Source organism: Myotis myotis, unplaced genomic scaffold (genome assembly GCF_014108235.1).
Source record: "Myotis myotis isolate mMyoMyo1 unplaced genomic scaffold, mMyoMyo1.p scaffold_m19_p_1, whole genome shotgun sequence".
NCBI classification, from domain to species: domain Eukaryota; kingdom Metazoa; phylum Chordata; class Mammalia; order Chiroptera; family Vespertilionidae; genus Myotis; species Myotis myotis.
In genome coordinates this window covers 22,029,315-22,043,643 of record NW_023416313.1, presented here as the reverse complement: position 1 = coordinate 22,043,643, position 14,329 = coordinate 22,029,315, and the positions used below count along the sequence as shown (strand labels likewise).

The 14,329-nt window shown below is 37.6% G+C and overlaps 1 protein-coding gene across 15 annotated transcripts in view; it reads left to right on the top strand.

Moving 5' to 3' along the window:
* Positions 1-14,329, top strand: part of ARAP2 (ArfGAP with RhoGAP domain, ankyrin repeat and PH domain 2) — a 205,291-nt gene that overhangs the window by 94,559 nt on the left and 96,403 nt on the right. For all 15 annotated transcript variants that reach the window (XR_004971294.1, XR_004971293.1, XR_004971298.1 and 12 more), the window contains 4 exons: positions 247-349; positions 1,006-1,204; positions 1,410-1,473; positions 10,562-10,725. Coding sequence is in view for 11 of the 15 variants with exons in the window: in XM_036330985.1 (XP_036186878.1) it covers positions 247-349; positions 1,006-1,204; positions 1,410-1,473; positions 10,562-10,725 (530 nt within the window). In the remaining 4 variants the exon portion in view is untranslated. The remainder of the gene's footprint in view (positions 1-246; positions 350-1,005; positions 1,205-1,409; positions 1,474-10,561; positions 10,726-14,329) is intronic.

The following is a 14,329-nucleotide window of genomic DNA, read 5'->3' as shown; positions in this document are numbered from 1 at the left end:
GAAAGCAAGGGGAGAATTCAGGACAAAGGGATGTTACTCTGATTTTATCTATAGGAAGGAGCTGACATTCACATTTACTCATTTGAATAAAATACGTACCATCAGCAGAAAACTGTGAGAGATTGATTTCACAGCATTATCCAGTTTTCAGAATGCATTTAATGAAAACAACTTGACAGTCATGTGATTTGTTTTCATAAGAGCCGAGCATAACCGGCGGTATCGTTTTATTCGTGTATGCCATAGGCCCATCTTCACCTTTGAGATCTATTTGCCCTCAGAACGTGCGTTTTTATTCGGAGCTGAAACATTTCAAGCCCAAAGAAGATGGACAGAGGCAATAGCTAAGGTATTTAAAGATTGCATTATTCCCCTCAACCCAAAGAAGTTTCTCAACTTGGGGACTATGGTTGAGCTTTAGAGGTCCACGAAAATTTTATACAAGATTCTGGGAAGAATGTCCATACTTCATTAGGTTTTCAAAGGTTATAATCAAAGAGGTTAAGGGCTACCCTCCTAGAGCCCTAAGCAGAGAAATTAATATCGGACCCCGGGGAAATTATTCTTCAAATAAAGGTCATGTTTTGATGATTAAGATTTTTTTTCATCATTGTAAGGTCGTTTCTGTGAATGTCTTTTTATGAGTAGTTATCTTACTCATGGTATACACAAAGGGGAAATGGCAGATTCAGTAAAAGATGCAAATGAAGACAGTGAAGGCTGACATTTTGGAAAGTACCAGACATCAACAGAGAGAATGTCTTTCTCTTTCAATTCTATATTTATGGAGAAAAATGGTTTAAGATGTTGCCGCTTGAAACTGCGTTAATAGCTGTTCACCTTTAAGATTGAGAGCAAGTTTAAAAAGTTATTCTGAAATTTAGGTTACTTCTAAATCTTTAAGATAGAAAATCAAAGATAATTTTCCTGCCTTCCCTCATATCTGCAGGTAAGGAAGGGATTTCCTATATTCACTCTCTTACTTTTCTGTGTTTGTTTTAACAGCAATTTGTTCCCTTTTTTGCTGAAAACTTAACACAAGCTAATTATGATTTGATTGGTCAACTCTACTACAAAGACTGCCATGCCCTGGATCAGTGGAAAACAGGCTGGTTTGCTATGGACAAGTCTAGTTTGCGTTTTTGCCTTCAAACGCAGGAAGTTCAGGAAGGTAGAATGAACTTAAGAAGACTGCAAGAGCTAAGTAAGATTTTTTTGCCCTCATCTTATATTTTGGACACAATTTTTATTGCATATGTTAATAGTATCTTTTACATAAAATTATAAGAGGACTCACTCCAAAATATATGACTAAGGAGTATTAATAATTGTGTCTTTATGTGTATTTAGTGGGTATTTAGTAAAATGTTCTTAAGAAATGTGTTGATGTTTTTCTCTTCTCCCTCTAGCTATCAGCACAATGGTTCAAAATGGGGAAAAAGTGGATATTTTGCTCTTGGTAGAGAAAGGGAGGTAAGTGCGTTTTTGTCTTTGACTCTTTAATAACTAGGGAGTGGGATATTCTGTTTATCTCCTTGGGGAGAATCCATGATTTTATAGCCTGCTAGACATTTTATGAATTGTGTGTGTGTCTGTATGTGTATATATATATATATATATATATATTTATATACTCTTCAGTAGAAAGAGTATATGAGTGAAGTTTACATATTTTTTTGTATTTGCTATGAGAAACTCAGTAACACTAGTTATTATAATTTTCTGTAGATCTAGATGCCTTTGGGACATTCACATTTAAGCATTTGGAAGCACTTTGGTAGTTATAAATATATTTTCAGTGTAGATATGTGAGGAATAAATAATATCCTGAAGCATTTTTGAATATGATTCATGCATAGCTAATTTATTCACTTTTTTCAATAAATACAAAGCATCTACTGTGCATCAGGTAACTGTTGAGGATATGGTGATGAATAAAATAGACATGGTCCTTGCCTTCATGAAGCATGCACACTAATGGGGGGAACAGAAGAGAAGCAGAAAAGAAAATTACACTTTATTGTGTCCATAAATTTTAACTGGCTTAAAGCAAACTGAAGAGAGAGTGGCTGATGGAGAGTGTTCTGTTTTAGATAGGGGTAAGGGTAGGCATCTTCTGCATAAAGTGAAGAAGCAAACCATGCGGCAGTCTTCATAATGTTCCAGGCATCAGGTCAAGGCTATTTTGAAGACCCTAGTGCATTGTGCTTGGCATTTTCAGGGTCCACAAGGAAGCTTCTGGGGAGATTTGAATGAACAGGAGAGTGGGAAGTAATGATTTCAGAGATACTCCTGGGCCAGATTCTATAGGGCCTTACAGGTCATTATATGTAACGTGGTGGAGCCTTGGTGAATGCACCTCATTTTGGAGGTGGGGCAGTTGTCAGGAGGAGTAGCTATCCTGGAATATGAAGCTAGTTTACCCAGGGAGTGAATCCAGAAACCAAGAGAGAGTGTCCAAAACCTAGAAAAGAGCATTTCAAGAAGGAAGGAAGAGTCAGAAGCGTCCGGTGCTGCCTGATGAGGACAGATACTCCCTGAGTAAGTGGTGCCGACTGCACCTGCTGACTTTGAGAAGCGCAGAGGTGAGAGAGCAGAAGCCGGGTTAGGTGCAAGTTAGGAACAGAGTACACGGAAACAGTTAGTGAGGTTAGTTTGCCAAGGAAACTGGAGCTTAGTAGGATTATCAAAGTAGAAGGGATTTGACTTAGAAAGGGAATGTGTGTGCCATTTGTTTTTAGATGGCTTGGGCTTGTCCAGCTTTAAATTTGGATGGGAAAGAGACACAAAGGAGTCAACAATTTAGAATTCAAGCATGAAGGCTTATAAAAATTTTAATTCAGGAAGGTTCAGGCTTATTCAGTAGTGTTCCATGTTTTGTTATGGGATTACATATACATTTGTTAGCCACCTACGAACTGAGAGGGTTTTTTTTTTCCCCAAATAGTAGTCCCAACAAGTTAAATCAACTTTTCACCAAAAAAGCCCACCAGACTTTGCATATTGAATTTTGAGTGATGATGGTTTCAATTTTTTTTTTTTATTGCTTAAAGTATTACAAAGAGTATTACATATGTCTCCTTTTCTTTTCCCCCGCCCTTGACAATCCCCTGGCCTCCCCTATCCCCGAGTGTGATATGTCCATTGGTTATGCTTATATGCATGGTTTCAATTTTAAAAGAAAAGGGCCCAGATAGTACAGACTTTGGTCATAACCCAAAATTTCAAAATAGTTTGTGATTCAAATATTTGTCTGAAGATAAATGATTTCTAATATAGTGACCTTCGCCTCAACTTCCAATGGATCCTTTCTCACATGGCCATAAGAGAATTTTTTTTTTGTCTCGACCAGTCTTTGAAACCATAGAGATAAGACTGATGTTTAATAATTATAGTTTAAGAAATACAGCTTATTCTATGTTGGTTAAAGTTTTATGATCCTATTCTTTAAAAAAATAAAAGAGAGAGATGGAAGGTATAAGAGAGGACAAGAGAACAATTATAACAGAAGGAGAACAGGAATTGATGAGTGGTTTTGATGTGGGTAGCTTTCTAGATTTGGTGGTAGGATATTGAGAGAGACACCAGTCTGATGGTGTTCAATTCCTTGTAAACTAGGAGGTAAGATGACTCCTGAGCTTTTGGCCTGGGTGACTTTACGAATGGTTGTGTCATTAGCCAGATAGGGAATATATACTTCTCTCCCACCACTCAAACAAGCCCATTAATTATAGGCATGATTGTTTAAGAGCTGTTTTAATGTCATGTCCAAATAAGAGAATTTCATTGCACTGCCCTCTCTCTCATCTCTCTTGTGATCTATTAGCCCCTTGGGAAATAACGCGTGTTAAAGTAGATTGTGTTAGACTTGTCAATGACAGATAAAATTGTGGCTTTAGGAAATAAAACAACTTCCAATTACTCACGTTGATGACATATAGAGATAGTGAATAATTGAAAGAGCGAGAAACCAACCAGCTGTAAGTTTTAAACTTTTTTTTTTTTTTTTTGCTAGTAACTGCTAGAACCGGAATAGGAAATCATAAGTAAATTTAATGAATTAATTTCACATTTTCCCTTGTCCTTGTCTACCTTTGATTAAAGTGATAAAATATATTAATGTTCCTTAAAGGCAAGGAGGAGAAAGAACCCTCTGAACTGGAACAGTTCATAAATTGATAATCATGCACTGAATAGAGTCACTATTTAGATATATATTGTAATCTTCACGGTCATTTTCTCTATATGCAGAGCATGAATGCCTTTAGACAGAAAAATATTGCAATAATATTTTCCACATACAGAGCATTTTTGCTCTAAAAAGCTCTAAACAGAAGGTGTTCCAGATGGTGTCGCTTTAATGGGCATTCTTTGTATACTTTAAACATTATTATTTTGGAAAAATAAAGCTTTCTTGATTACACTTAGGGGTTTCTGGCATGCTCTTTGGTGCTGTTACCAGGACTAGATCCTGTGCTTGTCTGTTACGCCTCAATCAGAATTGCTGTATGAAAAAAAAAAAAATCATGTTTCTGAATATCTATTGTTTTTCAGTGACTGTTCTAGATCACAAGGTCAGAAGGCATTTTCCTGGACAGTAGGTTATATATTCACTTTAAGTTCAGTGTTTAGTAGATTACAACATCCTTTTCTTAAAATTTAGAAATTATTTCTGCACTTTAGCCCACACTTCTGCATATCCCTTTCTGATAAATACGCTCCTATGTTCACCATCTTCACATTTCATAACTGTATAACCATTTGTCAAACACACCTATAATTAAGCTTTTACTGAAAGGTTGTTGGCTGCAATAAATAGAGTAAACATGAATGAGTAACTCATCTGTGTTATCAGAAAGAGAAAAGACTGGTGTGTTTTCACTTCGGCTTGCTGTTTTTTTAATCCTCACCTGAGGTTATTTTTTTCATTGCTTTTCAAAGAGAATGAAAGGGAGGTGGGAGAGAGGGAGAGAGAGAAACATCCCTGTGAGAGAGACACATGGACTGGTTGCCTCCTGCATACATGGCGGGTGGGAGGGTGGCAGGTGCTGGTAGCAAACTGCAACCCAGGTACATACCCTTGACTGTGAAGTGAGACACGCTAGCCATTGAGCACACCGACCAGGGCGTGTGTGTGTGTGTGTGTGTGTGTGTGTGTGTGTGTGTGTGTGTTTGTTTTAAGATTCCTTGGTTGCCTATAGTAGAGCATAAAGCATTTAATGGTTCTAAAGCCTGACTGCATTCACTTTTATTTGCAAATTCCAGACATAAAGAAAGTATTACTGGGGAAAACACATTATATCTATATGTTCCAAATTATGAAACAGACTACTTTTCTCAATTCAGGAGATTAACAACCTAAGTTTAAGGCTCTTATTTCATATCAACTCACTCCATGTGATATTTTTCCCTCCTTGAGTTGTGTTTTCTGGAAGCTATGTTAGCAATACTCCAGAGGGTGAATTATCCTAAAGTGGTTTCTAAATTGTGCATGTAATTGCAAATTAAACAGTAGCCGATTGCCCACAATATCAGCTTGACTGCTTTTATAACTTTCTGATGATTTAATTCAAAGAGATGCTTTAATTTGAATGTTGCCAAGGTAAACAAGAGATTCTCTTTTCTTACCACCCCCCACAGGTTTTGCAAAAAGGAAGAGTATTCCAATTTACATTATAAAGTGATTTTCTTTTTGTTTTGTTAAAGGGAATACAGGAATAACAAAAGGTGGATTTTAAAGTATATATTTGCTTGAAAATTTATTTCAATCAATTCAAAGCCCCTTCTATATACTAAAATGTAAGCATACAAATATGAGATACGTGAAAAACAAAAGGATGAGCCATCTCGGCTCCATGCTCATCTGCATACTTTCAGGGTGAAATTCCAGAAGGCAGCTCCCATCAGTGTGCTGTGGGTTGAACAATCCCAGAGCATAGGCAGTGTTGGGGTATGTGTAGAGATCCCTTCCATCTATGCTAGACAGCCCTCATTAAACACAGAGGGCATTAGTAAAGACCCCAGAAAAGTAACTCTATATAGTGTAAAGGCCAAGCCAGCCTCGCAGTAAAGGTTGCTCTATTTCTACCCAACTAAGCTTTAGACCTCTGAAGGATCAGCTGCTCTACATGTAATGCAGTGCCCAGGGTCAGACAGGCACAGGATGTTCTCACAGGCATCAACATCTCTAAAGGAAGACAACACAATCCTGACTCCAGTTAACATTCCTAATGTCTGGCATATCATTAAAATTACTAGCAATGTGAAAAAGCTGCAAATCAGTTCGTAGGAATTGACCCAGAAATGAGAAAGGTAATGGAATTAGCAATACTCTAAGCAGTGATTTTTACATATTATATATTACAAATATTTTCAAAGATGTAAAGGAAAATATAAACAGTAGCAAGAAACAATATGGGTAACTAAAAAATGAACAAATGGAATTTATAAAGCCAAAGAATAGGGTATCTGAAAAAATTTCACTAGATTGCCTTGACATAAGAGTGGACTCTGTAAGATTAATAAATACGAAGGCATGACAATAGAAATGATCAAATTTAAGCACAGAGACATAAGATTAAAATCACCAGAGCCTCAGTGACCTGTGGGATAATAACAAGCAGTCTCAGTATAATTGGAATCCGAAAATGAGAGAAGAGAAAGATGGCTAAAAGAAATCTTTGCAGAAATGTGACCAAACATTTTCTGAATTTGATGACAACTCTAAACCCACACGTACTAAAAGCATCATATCTCAGGCATGATAAAGCAGACCACATCAAGACACATCGTAATCAAATTCCAGAAAACCCGTGTGAGGAAAAAAGTCCCAGAGGAAAATACACGTTAGACATAGGACAAAAGATGAGACTGTCTTGTTAGAAACAGTATAAACCAGAAGGTAGTGTAATGAAATCTTTTAAATTGCTGGCACAAAAAAAGGGAAAGAAAAAGAAAACAAAAACAACACCTCAAAACCAGCAGCTGTTAACCTAAAATACTCCACTCAGCAAAAATCTCTCTCAGAAATGAAAGGAAAAGAAAGCATTTGTGGACCAAATAAATGCTGTTATACTAGAAGATTCAGTGCTTTTATTTATTTTTTTTTAATGCTTAGGATATTATCTGTTCAGTCATGTTTGTGGAGTCTGTTATTCGCTTTTTAGAATTTTTTATACAAATTTATTGATTCTGTTATTTGTGAAGACACTTCTGATTCTTGTCAGTAGACTAGGCTCGAATACGATAGCCTACACTTTGTGGTTATTATATTGCAGTTTTGAGAAGATTGTTTTTATTCATCCTGGCACTTGGTTTCTGGGTCTTACTGAACTGATTTGATTTGTGATAGGATATAGGGATGTTTGTCTGTATGACTTTGACGTACCCTTTAACATTTATGCTTGGGCAGTGGCCAATTAGAATAATTCTCTCTATACCAGTACTTAGAATTCTTCAGAATTACTTTTCAGATGCTGAAGATATAAATGAATGTTTCTTTGGAATTCTTATCCAGAAAGGTAGCGTGGTTGTTTGGTAACACTTGGAGTCACAAACTCCACCAGCATTTGTGCTGAAAATACCTTTGATGTTTTGTTCGGTGCGCACAGAGTTTAGAGAAGCATCAGAGAGGAAAGTTGTTGGACTGATGCAGTTCAATGTCAAGCATCCGCTGCACTAGATGATATATTTAAGGATTCAGTCCTTGACAGGTTGACTCAGGAGTTGTCATTTGTTCTAACCCTCACTAGTTCCCAAGGAGACAGCTCAACCTGTCATCATAGGATTTCTTCTTACTACAGAGGAGTTTGACGTTTGGAACATTCACCGTGGATGTCAGAATTACAGTGGTACTGTAGGAGGGCCGTTGCATTTTGGATGTTTCACTGCTTGCTGAAATACTCACCCATTGAAATACTGTGTTTAAAAGCAAACAGTTTTAAATATTTTATGTTAAATTTAGAGCTTAATCATGAGATTAAAACTCAAAAAAATAAACAAAGGTAAAATTTTCTCTTTACCTAAACTCCTGAATTTAGCAAGATGTTAGTTAGGTCAAACAGTGTAGGGGCTTGCTATTTCTCAGGAACATTAGCTGAGTGATACGATTTCGTTTAGATAAATATACCGAGCAATAGAATGCTTTCAAGCTCAAGATAATGTGCAAGGTAAACGAGAAGGCGAAAGCATGTCAGGAATATTAGAGTAGCAGAATTCTTCAAAATTACAAACCCTGGAGGTCAGGTCTGCTGTAGTGATGTGGGAAAATAAAAACAATATATAAAGAAAGCGAGAGATGAAGACTGCGGACATTACTGAAGGACCTGTAGTTACAGCGAGTCCAGAAGTTGTGGATGTAAGCGTGGTGAGGTGCCAGTAACTTTTGTCTTCTTAGGGGAGCATTTCAAGAAAATAAACCAAAGGGGGAAAAAAAAAAAGGCCTTTTATTTTCTGTTTAAATTAAGTTAGGGCCCATCTATTATCAGGGAAGTAAAAGATTACCCTCCCCCTGAAAATGAACAACAGCAACAAACCACAGCAACTCAGAGTTTGTGCAGTTGATGCCTTTCTCTTTGTTTGAATCCAAAGTAGCCCTCTTACAGTTTGAAATGGAGATTAAATCGTTTTACTTTGGTGTAAATATACTTAAATACATCAGTGAATATACTTAAATAAATCCATTTTTATATCTAGTTAGGACTTTGAAACTATTATGTACCTACTAAATGTCAGATGCTCTGCTAATGACAACAGATACTGAAATGCTTTCCTTGGTCGCCTGCATGATGTTTGGATCTAGCAGCTAAAATATTCTCAGACATGGAGCTGGTGGTATAATGCCAGGCAGGGGGCCTCCTCAGGATTAAGAGGGGCACCTGTTACCACTAAGCGTTGGAGGGCTATCAGGGAGAGTGTCAAGGAGGATCACCTGGAGTAAACCTTGGGGAAGATTTTGAGTGGCCCGTCAGAGAGAAGGAAATATTTATTATCAAGATAAGGCAGTGTGATTGTTTAGTGTGCCTTGAGTGTAGGGCAATGGCAAAGTTGAAAGGGAATTATGGGCCAGACCATGAAGGCCTTTTAGTCTTGAAAATTCCAGAGCTATAGACAAACAGTGACCAAGAAGTGACATCATTAGCTTGGCACTTCAGAAAGGTCATTCTGGCAGCCCCAAGGAGCAGGGGCCAGGGCGGTGGAACACCGGGAAAGGAGTTCCATGCAGAGGGTTGTATCGGCTCAGGAGTAATAAAGACCTGAAATACGGCCACATTGGAACAAAGAGGGCAAAGCGAGTGTGTCAGGGAACTGGAACCAACAGCGTTTTGTGACTGAATTCATGTGGCAGTGACAGGTGGGGGCGGGGACTAAATCTACAGTTAATCCTAAGTTTCTGGTGGGATAAATGGAGAATTGTAGCACCAGTTTGTCGTGAGGAGGTAGAATGGATTGAGATGCTTGTGGCACATTCCGGTGAAAGTGTCCAAAAATTGATATCGGTATTACGGTTTATTAGTTCTTAATACACATTTACCTAGTGCTGAGGCAGGAGCTATTCCCTTCATTGGGCCAGTGATGAACCTGAGGCCCAAAGAAGCTTGATACCTTCTCCCAGGTCACACAGGAAGTAAGTGCAAGAGCTAAAATTTGAAATTTGAGTTCTAGAAGTGATTGGATTCCCCACTCAGCTGTTTTAAGCTTTTATATATATATATATATATATATATATATATATATATTTCAAAGAAGGAGAGGGAGAGAGAGATAGAAACATCAATGATGAGAAAGAATCATGGAATCATGGATTGGCTGCCTCCTGCACACCCTCTACTGGGGATCAAGCCCACAACACCAGCATGTGCCCTGACTGGGAATCAAACCCTGACCTCCTGGTTCATACGTCAATGCTCAACCACTGAGAAACACCAGCCGGGATGTTTTAAGCTTTTGCTTTTTTGATTACATAGAGATCTGGTTTGTAAAACAAAATTATAGCCTGGAGATAGGGACTTGGGAGTTAACCAGTTTACATACGGGGATTGAAACCACTGTCCCAGGAGAGGCCTTGGAGTTCATGTGAGTTCACCGAGGTTACAGCTTCATTCTCAAAAGGAGTAGGTGGGCTTGGAAAAGAAACTGACCAAAAAGATAGGAGGAACAGCCAGAAAGAATTGTGCTACAAAGCCAAATTGGGTGGAGTTTTTTCCCCCTCTCTCTCTTGTTTTTATAAAGAAATGAAATCATAAACAGTTCTAAAATCTTGAAAAATACAGCCACATATATCCAATAGAAGTCACTGTTGATGCTTACCAGAACAGTTTCAGTTCATTTATTCAGAAAGAGAATGACAGGGACTGGGGAATGAAAGGAGGTGAGATCACAAATCCAGAGAACTGCCTCCCCTCTGTGCAGGAAAAAGAGGCATTTGGGGTGAAAGATGGAGGATTTTTCTTCTCTTGGGTGAGACAAGATCACCTGTGTATGGATTTAAAGGATCATCTGTCTAGACATAAGAATTTTTTTAAGCAAAACTATAATGTGAAATGCTCTTTAAACTTCACAGAACATTGTACATCCACGGGCACACCAAGTTGGATTTCACAGTCTGGCATGCTGCAATTGAGAAAGCAGCAGGTACAGATGGAAATGCTTTGCAGGATCAGCAGCTCAGCCAAAACGATGTTCCCATCATCGTGAACAGCTGTATAGCATTTGTTACGCAGTATGGTACGTATCACCGAGTTTTCATTCAATCCCCAGACTCATGGTATCACTCTTACAGTTTTTAAATGGTACCCATTGGACTGAATGAGAGCCTTTTATATGTGTTAAGTATATCAGTGAAAATATAAATGTAGTCTCTGTTCAGTTAAATGCCATTCCTTTGCCCAGTAAAATGATATAACGTACTTTAACTATTTTCTGATTCCTTTACATGCATAAACATTTAAATAACATATTGAAAGAGTATATGTTGTGAAATGTATATTAAAAATAGGTTAAAGACTGTTTTTCAGATGTTATAAGCCCACAATGAAACCTAGGGGAATGCAGTGTGCTGCCTTGGCATGTTTTTAGAAGTGGTGAATGCTGGGACAGTATGGGGAAGAATTTTTTAGCAGGCATACAAGTGTGTATGTATTTATTTTAGTTACCATACTATTGGTCACATGGATATTGATTGTAACCATTTTGACTTAATTATAACATTTTCTTTGAATAGTGTACAAGTAAAAAAAAAAAAAAACCCAAACAGCTCGATGCCTACATGGTCCAGTTTTATTGATGTGCTAAGGTAGTATTTTAGATGTGCCCAAAGAATATAAGTATACCTTTATTCTTCATGTTCAATTTCAAATTACTATGTATTCTTCAAAGTCCTTCTTTCTGTTATATATTTCCTTAATATTGTAGAAGATAGAAAAGTCTTAACTACTTTTTTAATATAAAAATATTTCTACTTTTATTTTGCAGATAAATGCCATTGAGTTACATTGTAAAGGTAGAAAAGGGTAAAATGATTGGTCTGGTATTTCTGAAGGTGTAGTAACTTTATTTGTTCTCCTAAAATTAGAAATGTGTTTGGGAGTTTTTAATTTGAAAGAGATTATCTCAGTGAGAGAGCTGCAGTGAAACACTGTGTTACTGGTTCCTTACTTCTTCTTTGGGTGTCTGTTGTGTGCCAGCCGCTGACCTTGGTCCTGGAAATGCAGCCATAGGAGTAGGAAGTTAAAGACAGATCCATGAATCATGTGTTTCTGCATGAGAACTGACAATAAATTGATTGACATGTACCAAAATACCAGAAATAACAAAAAGAAGAAAAGTATTTCTGAAAATTTGTAACATGTGTATATTAATCTACTTTCTTCTAAGAAGAGCACTATCTTACGTGTTTTTACTTATTTCATATGTAATCCAAGAACAGTTATCATTAATATTCAGATTTGTTGTGTGTTTAAATTATATGTCTAATGTGACTATGTATTTAATCACTTTATGTGGGCACTACTGTGAAGTTTCTTCCCATGGTAATATGTCTGTGTATCTTATCAGCTGTAATCATCTGTTTAGTTGGAAATGGGGGAGAAAGGTGGTCATCATCTTCATTTTATTCGCTATTCAGTATTAGTGCACTTGCATTCTGCAGGTGTGAATGAATTGCACACATTATGTTTTGGCATGAGCGTAACCTCACTGGGAATTTTTACATCGTGTTAGTTTCATAATGGCACAGAGTCTCTCGTAAGCTGACAAATGATTAAAATAACTCGACTACCTCCAGTGTATACAATTTCATGTTTCTCTAGGGAAATCAGAAGCTACTTTGTGATGTTTGTTTGAGTTTAAAATCATTAAGCATTAGATTGTTTTCAACTGAATTTCATACATTATGTCTACTTTGCAACTCTAACAGAAGGTACATTAACTTGCATATTACAGTAATAGAACCAGCGAAAGACTCTTTATTTTTTTAATGTTTTTAATGAGCAGAACATGGGGAAAACCCCAATCTTATCAGAAAATGTCCAGTGATTTTAGAATGTGGGTGGTCAGCCCAGAGCCTTTTAAGTCACACTTATTTTGAACTTTCTGACTTTTGGGTTAAAATTTAAAGACCATTTTGTGTGTGTGTGTGTGTGTGTGTGTGTGTGTTCATTGTGTCAAGATTTGAACTTGACAGAGTTCACAGTATAACTTTTAGACTTTTAATTTTTTTAAATGAGTTGCAATAGTTAGTTCTTGGGGGAAATTAATTTATGTAATTCACATTCAGTTAGCTTATTTGATTACCAGCTATTAGAAATTCACTTAACTAGGAACACAGTATCTCAGAAACATAGTCATTATTGTTTTTTGTAGAATTTGCTTATTCTTGCATTAAGGGGTCACTCATTGAATACCTGCTGAGTTCTTCTAGGCACTAGGTAACTACTATCTACAGAGAATAACCAGGACTCTTGCCATCTAGGACTTTACAGATTTGTAGATCAAGGACAAACAAGTGGGCAGTTACATTCCAAGTGTACGTACTTTTGTGGCAGAGAGGCTATGGGGTTGGTACAGGAATCAACCGCACCCAGAGTTGGGGGGGGGGGTGGAAGGCTGCATAGGTGAGGCGGTGCCTACCCTGAGTCTGAAGAGAAAATAGGAGCTTATTAGAAGGTAGAGGAGGAAACAGGGTGTGCCCATGTGTAGAGTCACGAGGGGCATTGTCTGTTCAGGGAACTCTGTGTAGTTAACTGTGCCCAGAACTTGGTGTGAGAAGAAGGGGAAGATAAAAGAGACAGGAGGGTAAGGAAAATTCACGTAGGGACTTATATGTTGTGATTAAATCCCCATATTTGCCTTGTAGGCCTTGAGAGGGCATTATGCAGATTTTTAGTCATGTGGTGACACTGGTGGACCTGCATCTTAGATCATACTGGCATTGGCGAGACAGACGGGCTGCACAAGAATATGGACAGGGAGTTGTAAAAACCTAGTAAGGAACGGAGTGGACAGAATACCAGCCTGGAGAATGGAAAGAAGGGAGGTCATAATGAAAAATCTATGTGACATAGTTGTTCGTTTGTTTTTCGTTTTCTCAATCTGGAATGTGAGAAAGAAAGGTTCTGAGTTGGAAAGGATTGGGGAGAAGGCGACGCCATATATCAAGATAGAGGAACAAATAAAGAACAGGTAGAGGTTGGGAGGTGAAGTAGTGAACGGAGCTGGGAAATTAATTTCTTTGTTTTGATTGGTCCATATGTGTAAGTATGGTATGTGTGTGTATGTGAGTGTGTGTTGCATGTATATGGTATATATTTCTTAAAATGTATTTGTGTGTGTTTGGGGTCTTAGAAATTAAAACCTGGGTGAAAAAGTATATGTAAGTGGTTAAAGTAATGAGGTTAGGTGGGTTTACCCAGATAATTCTGTGGAGAGTGGGGAGTGAAGAGCATTGAGTTTGGATTCCGGGAATCACCAGTAAATACGAGAGCAGAAACAAATGCAAGGGTGGAAGAGTATCCATAGAGGAAGAGCTGGGGAATATGGTATCATTATGCCATGAAGGCCATGAGATTAACATAATTCTAATGCAATTCATTTGGAGTGTCAAACGCTGCAGGGGATTCTCATTAGATAAAAACCAAATAGCATCTAGAAAATAGGTTGTCATTGATATTCTTGATGAAGATCGTCCTAATAGAGTGGGAATTGGGCCTTTGATGAATCAATAACTTTGTAAAAAAGAAGACCAAACTCTTTATCTAGAACAGCGGTTCTCAACCTGTGGGTCGCGACCCCTTTGGGGGTCGAATGACCCTTTCACAGGAGTCGCCTAAGA